The 7500-nt window shown below is 33.5% G+C and overlaps 1 protein-coding gene across 4 annotated transcripts in view; it reads right to left on the bottom strand.

Annotated features, from left to right (window-relative positions):
• Nucleotides 1-7500, bottom strand: part of MED23 (mediator complex subunit 23) — a 21682-nt gene that overhangs the window by 891 nt on the left and 13291 nt on the right. For all 4 annotated transcript variants that reach the window (XM_027355841.2, XM_070126896.1, XM_027355840.2 and 1 more), the window contains exons 17-27: nucleotides 6874-7031; nucleotides 6546-6726; nucleotides 6145-6287; nucleotides 5687-5828; nucleotides 4299-4398; nucleotides 3821-4057; nucleotides 3280-3439; nucleotides 2882-3002; nucleotides 2266-2432; nucleotides 853-1006; nucleotides 296-478 (exon numbers count right to left, since the gene is read on the bottom strand). In XM_027355841.2, the coding sequence (XP_027211642.2) occupies nucleotides 296-478; nucleotides 853-1006; nucleotides 2266-2432; nucleotides 2882-3002; nucleotides 3280-3439; nucleotides 3821-4057; nucleotides 4299-4398; nucleotides 5687-5828; nucleotides 6145-6287; nucleotides 6546-6726; nucleotides 6874-7031 (1746 nt within the window). The remainder of the gene's footprint in view (nucleotides 1-295; nucleotides 479-852; nucleotides 1007-2265; nucleotides 2433-2881; nucleotides 3003-3279; nucleotides 3440-3820; nucleotides 4058-4298; nucleotides 4399-5686; nucleotides 5829-6144; nucleotides 6288-6545; nucleotides 6727-6873; nucleotides 7032-7500) is intronic.

The following is a 7500-nucleotide window of genomic DNA, read 5'->3' on the forward strand; positions in this document are numbered from 1 at the left end:
GACATTTGAAAAATAACGCTTATATCAAAGTATTTTCAACTTGACTGTACAGCCTGTATCAGTACAGTACATGCATAATATTTTAAATGAACATTACTTTTCCAAAATGTGTACATTTTTAATACCTATTTAACATTTTGGAGTTTATACTTAATCTCCAGTTAATAAAATCAACAGAGACTTCAAAACTACCAAAGGCTCAAAATACAGAAGAACCAAAAACAGTCCACAACAACAGCACAATCTAATCACAAACTAGGACAGAAAAAAAAAAATACATATCAAGCCCACAGACCTCAATGGAATCCAAATTAAGGTGCGTGATGAAGCGCAGCCTCTTTTGCAATGCTGGTCTTAGGCTCCTTATGATGCCCTCCACATCGGTCTTGATGGAGTCCCCGGTGAACATGTACTTGATGTGGTAGAAGACGTCACAGATGGGGTCCATGTACTTCAGCTCTGTGACACTGTGATCAACCTTGGGGAGAAAAATCCTTCTTAGTTGGAATAAGATCCACAGGATGGTGAATAGCGATAGGATTATTTTACTTTACATATTGGTGATTTGCAAGTTTTGGGGACATATCAATAGAAATTGTATGTATAATGACTTAATATAGCAAAGTTATATATTATTCTGATTTTTTTCTATATCAGTAACTTAAGCATTAAGCATTTCCTACAAAAAGTTTTGTTCCATAACTCATGACACACAATACTATATATCATCTTCAAAGCTTTATATCAGCAATTTCACTACCTCTTTGGATAGCATCTTTGAAAATATTTAGCACAACAGATGACTGTGAAAAACAAATTGCTCTAATCATTATATATCAACAATCTCCCTACCTTTGCCAGTGCTTCATAAAGTTCTTTGGTTACGTCGAAGACTTTTCTCGCAGACTCATTATTGAAGCGCTGGAGGAAAGGACCCACAAGATGGCAAACAACAACTAGCTGCTCCTCTGTTGTCAAGATGGGGCGAATACGTTCTCGCAATAACCTATAAGAAATTGGAAGAGGTTAATATATGAAAAGGTAAATGCTCTTTTGTTTTTTATAATTAATAACCTAAAGTCTTCTTTTTTACTTCAATTGGTTATCCCTTCTTAGCATTTCCAAATTATCCTTATCACAATTTATCATCCAGTACTGAAGTTATGGACACGCATTTAGTTAGTTTACCAACTCCATGTTTCTTTTCCGATGAAATCTCATGCAATCACGATTACATTTCATTACATCTCGCGAATCATGACACTTGCATAACATTGGTCGATTTTCCGTTATGCGGTGTGGCCGAGCACTGTTATTGGTGGGATATCTGGTATCTCTTTAACCTTTTTCACGGGAAGAAGTGCAGGTAAGCTTGAAACTTTTAACAGTGTTTATAAAAGTGATAGAAAGGCTGATAACTATAGGAGTATTTCAGAGCTGTTTTTGGCTTCTTTGGTGGCAATCTGTTAATGAACAGGGTGGGAAAAAAAAAAAAAAAAAAATGACAGCACAATGCCATCATCAGTCACACTCACTGTTCTTATGCAATAACTTGTGAAACATTTTACATAGTATATTAATCAGTGTAATTATAAAATTGCCTAAAAATGATCTAGTCTTCTCCCCCCCCCCCTGACACACACACAAACATGTACCTTCTCCCAGCCTAAGGACAAAAATAGTGTAAGAGAGACAAAATATTTGGCTCTATTCCACAAAATTTGCACCTCAAAATGCAGGAAATAGTGTTCAAGAGAGTCCTGTGGTGCTCACCATCACACCTGCAGCACCTGCTACACAGCCAGTCAATGTGTGGGAAATAAAGAGGACACCCTGTGCAGAAATCCTGGCTAGAAGCTTGGTTAAATCAATACCGCCGGTTAAATAAGTTTGGCAAGTGTTTGTTTCCTTGTTTGCGCCTGGCTCGTTCAGTAGCTTGCGAGCAACATTTGGCACCTAAAAGCTTTTATTTTGCTATAATTTATAAAAATATTATAATTTTCAGTCCACAACAGCCATGGCATGTACATACATGCCCCCAGTGGCTAGTCGCTAAGGCTAAAAAGTACTGATACCTTTGCCACACATACTCCTCACAGAAACTGGCACATACATACCAAACACATCACACACATATACACAGATGCATAAAACATACATATAAACCCATAAACAAACAACCCCACACATCTGTATTTCAATCAAACAAGATAAAAAGAAAAAATCTAGGCTCTCCACCAAACCCAAAAATACCCTTATACTCACTGTGGAATCCGTCCAACTTGGCCAAATGATGCGTGGTGCCAGAAGGCATGCGCGATGGCCAGTGTCAGGGCCGCATTCATGTCGCTCAGGCAGGACTCCAGCTGTTCCAAGTTCAGCATGGTAAATGGATCAAGTGTGCCTGCACCCGGGGTGGCCAGGGTTGGGTGCTGGAAGTGTGAATGGAACAGGAATGTCAAAAGAAATACATAAAAAAAACATATTTTAACATAGACTTATCATAATGGCATTCCCACTTATCATAATGGCATTCCCATAAAAACACATTCATTAATCTAACCTCTCTGGCAAGAAAAAAAAAGCAAAACAATTAAAAGACAAAAACAATGAAAACCTTATAAAAGAATCTTAGCTTTTTTGCTTTTAGGTTAACTACATTCTTTTCAACTGGAACAGTTTCCATTCTCACATTTTCTGTATGTATCTTAATATATATAAAAAATATATTTTTTCATATTTTTTGAGAGGCACGTTACTCAGTATGGCAAAAGAAAACAGGATTACTTACTAAATCTATTCACATTTACATTTTATACAATAAAATATCAAGACTTACATATACAAACTCAGCACACCTTTGCCACCCTAATTAACCCACCTGGAGAAGCTCAATGATGCGGTCATGAACGACAATCCAATAAGGTTCAGGGAGCCAGGTGAGAATTAGGCCGACTGCATTCACCCACTCAATCATTTCGCCTGAGGGAATGTCACAATACCTGCAAAGGAGAGCATTATTAGCAACTTCTTGAGACTCAACATCCTTATATAATATATCAACATACTTCCAATTTTCTGGTTCTCTATACACTAAAACAGAGTGAAAAAAAATGAAGCAACCACAGCATCTAATACATCTATTTCCTTATCTAGGTCTACCTTTACCAAAAAAATATGCAATTCCTTGACAACATTCACAAGACAATAATATCCTTCTTTTATGCTTCCAACTGATCACCAAAAGACAACTACAGCACTAAACACATTCTTATTTACCCTCTAAGTAGAACGTCCATGAGCATGTTGGCTACAATGGTGGGGTTGCTTGGGAGGGCCATCAACTCCACACAGCTGACATGAAGCGCGTGAGCCCCACTACTTGAGAATTCGTTGAACCTCCATTCGATAGATGGGAACACCGCTTTCCCTTGCATGGCTGTGACACTTGGTTAAGAAAAACTTCTTGGACGATGCACAAAAATTACTTTATGCACCTTCCTTTTGAGGTAATGTAAGAATGATGAAGAATTTTGAAGTAATAAATATCTAGAAACCTCAACTCAACGAAGATGAAGAAGAAGAAGAAGAAAAATCAGCAATACAGAAATAAATAAGATTAATACATATTACATATTCATTACATATAGTGACCTCCAATTTCACAAAAAGGTCTCTAGTTTCTGAACATGCCCAGCAGTTATAAAAAAAAAAATCCTTTCAACACAAAAGAGCAACTCCAGTAAAGCAGAGAATTCATAAACAATCATGAAATCCATCAATGAAAAATGAAAATAGTATTTATTGGTGGAAAGGATACTGTGCACAAGGCGACGGACCAGCGATGTGTAGTAAGAGAGGTCAGGGTTCCACGCAATGTCATCTTGGGGTCGCGCCAAGTACTGATGGTAGGCCTCAGTGAGCGCCCAGCCCTGGGGATGGATCTCTTGCTGGGACATGATGACAGCCACCACCAGGCGTCGCTTGAGGTTGGGGCGCTCTCGGAGCTTGTTCTCATAATAATGGAATGTGTTGTAAAGGTAGGTGATGGGACGGTCTGAAATGAGAGTTTGACGTCATACAACTTACTGATTTAAGTATCTGTGAGCACTAATGGTATATAGAGATAATTACAAAAACATATATAGACATACAAAAACATGCACACATAAAGTCATACCCTTTCAAACCAACTACTACCATTCTCTATTCTATCTACGTATTTGTTCATACATTTTGAGCTGGTACAAAAGAGGCACTCCCTAACTAGCAAGTTATATAAACCGTGATATATATACCGTGGAATTTATAGAGCATTCCCAGCCTATCAAGGATGGTTTCGAGGTTCTTGTGCACCTGATGAAGCTCCAGGAACCTATGGATGATGATGTCCAACACCTAGGCAGAGAAAAAAAATAATCATAATGTATGTAGTATATGAACAAATTACTATATGCCACAAATCATAAAAAAAAATTTATATCCATTCCTGCCATGTCATGTACTCAAAGAAGGATTATGAATAAAACGAGTTAACACATCTCATACCCACTTATTATACATATATATTATATATATCTTTATATGTATATATGTATATATGTATATATATATATATATATATATATATATATATATATATATATATATATATATATATATATATATATATATATATATATGTATATATGTATATATGTATATATGTATATATATATGTATATATATATATATATATATATATATATATATATATATATATATATATATATATATATATATATATATATATATATATATATATATATATGTATATATATATGTATATGTATATGTATATGTATATGTATATGTATATGTATATGTATATGTATATGTATATGTATATGTATATGTGTATATATATATATATATATATATATATATATATATATATATATATATATATATATATATATATATATATATATATATATATATATATATATATATATATATATATATATATATATATATATATATATATATATATATGTATATATATATATATATATATATGTACATATATATATATATATATATATATATATATATATATATATATATATATATATATGTACATATATATATATATATATATATATATATATATATATATATATATATATATATATATATATATATATATATATATATATATATATATATATATATATATATATATGTATATATATATATATATATATGTATATATATATGTATATATATATATATATATATATATATATATGTATATATATATATGTATATATATATATGTGTGTATATATATATATATGTATATATATATATATATATATATATATATATATATATATATATATGTATATATATATATATATATGTATATATATATATATATATATGTATATATATATATATATATATATATATATATATATATATATATATATATATATATATATATATATATATATATATATATATAAATAAATAAAAAAACAGCAATAAAGTAGCAAACACTAAATAATTTTTTTACTGAAATTATAAAGTGAATGAATTTCTGACCTATTTCTTTCATCAAGTACCTAACTAAATAAATAAAGAGAAAATCTAAAAATCTTCAACGTGTATTGCACTCATCTACCGGAAACTCCTTACTTACCGGGAGGAATCTGAGACAGACGTTACTACAGTAGATTGGGAGAGTCTGGTACTGTGCCGTGAGGGTTCCTTGCTCGGCTAAGATGCTCTCCGGGGAAAACTTCTCTGGGAACTTGCGGTGGAAGGCCATGTGTTTCTCGTACCTGTATGTGCGTGGTTCTTCATCATTTTCTTTTTCTTTTTTTTTTTAATTCTCTAAATGTCTGAGAGTGTGTTCAACTTATATATGCAAAACTAAGCCAATGTGCTAGGGACAGAAATATCTAGTTCTTATATGACATAATTTCCAAAACATACTAAACCAAGCATGCAAATTCACGCCACATTCAATCCCTTGACAAGCTAACCCGCAAAAGTCTCCAACGTACGAAAGGCACTACCAAAAATTTTGCAACTCGTGACCCAAAAAATTACTGCTCCCTTGGATAATAAAAACACACAATCAAAGCAAGGACATACCAGTTACTTTGCCGCCAGTGATCGGGGGAATTCTCCTTGACGAATTCCTGGACACGATTCCTTAGTTCACACGGTTTCAGCAGCAACAGTTGGATGATGAAGAAGCATACATGTGCTTCACTACCCTCTTGTGTCCTTAGGGCCTGAAATGATATTAAAACATCCATAATGCTTTTATATATAATGCATATTTTAGAGGAGCATTTATGAACAACATTTACAATATTTGCAGCTACAGAAATTTATAATTCAATCGATAAAACAATATAATGAAAATACCAAAAATCCTCATCAAACATTCATCTAACCTAACTTAACCCTAAATGTATACGAACATCAAAACCTATGCAGTTTCACCAATCGCAAGGCAATCCAACAAAGCTATTATACCATCAACCCACCAGACACAGCATGAGTCGGTCAATAGGAACGATGTTGTAGACCCAAATGATGGCATTCATCGTCTCAACATATTTTGTCACATGCTGCCCCCCTGCACTGTTTGAGAACTCCAAGACCAGGAAATCACAGAGAGTGCGCACATGGGCTGCAAGTTGTCGTGGTCCCACGCGTTCGAGCACCCTGCAGAAAAATAAGTTGAGACACTGTAATCAAATCGTTCATCAAAATTCCTTTAACCTTTCACTGTTGAAATACCATGAGAAAAAAATTATCACTGACAATGCTCAAAGAATCAAATAAAAGTAACCAAACCAGTGTTTAACCCACTTGTATGCAATGGGTGGTACTCTATCATTGTCCAAGACCATCTTGAACAGGAGACACAGGAACAGAGGGGAAGTGTTGTGCTGCAGTGAGAAATGGGCAATAATGTCCGTCTCATTGCTCATGGACATCCACTTTCTGTATTCTTCCTCTACAGCTTTCTGGAAATGAGAATGAGCAATTTCTTTTTATAAATTTCTAAAGAGATACACATAATTGTGAATACACACACTCAAAATCAGACAATTAGACAGACAAAAAGACAAAGACAAACACAAACACAAACACATGCACATACACACACAGGCACTCACATGTACACATGCTCACATACATACTCACACTTGCACAAGCTTATGCTCATGTACATGAACACACATGCTCAAGCACTCATACTTACCCAAGCATATACACTTACTCATTTACTTATTAACCCAATTATGCCAGATACATAAATTATCCATGGTGGATATGTTTTATCAATTTTCTTACCTGTGTATCATTAAAGAAAGTATCACAAGCACTTAGTCACCAAGGAGTCAGTTACTAGGCTTCTGTGCTTCTGCACAGGGTATGTATACATGGACTCCTGGCATCAATATTTAGAATCATATCAGAAAATACTGTCAA

This window comes from Penaeus vannamei, chromosome 11, assembly GCF_042767895.1.
Source record: "Penaeus vannamei isolate JL-2024 chromosome 11, ASM4276789v1, whole genome shotgun sequence".
In the NCBI taxonomy this organism is placed as follows: Eukaryota; Metazoa; Arthropoda; class Malacostraca; order Decapoda; family Penaeidae; genus Penaeus; species Penaeus vannamei.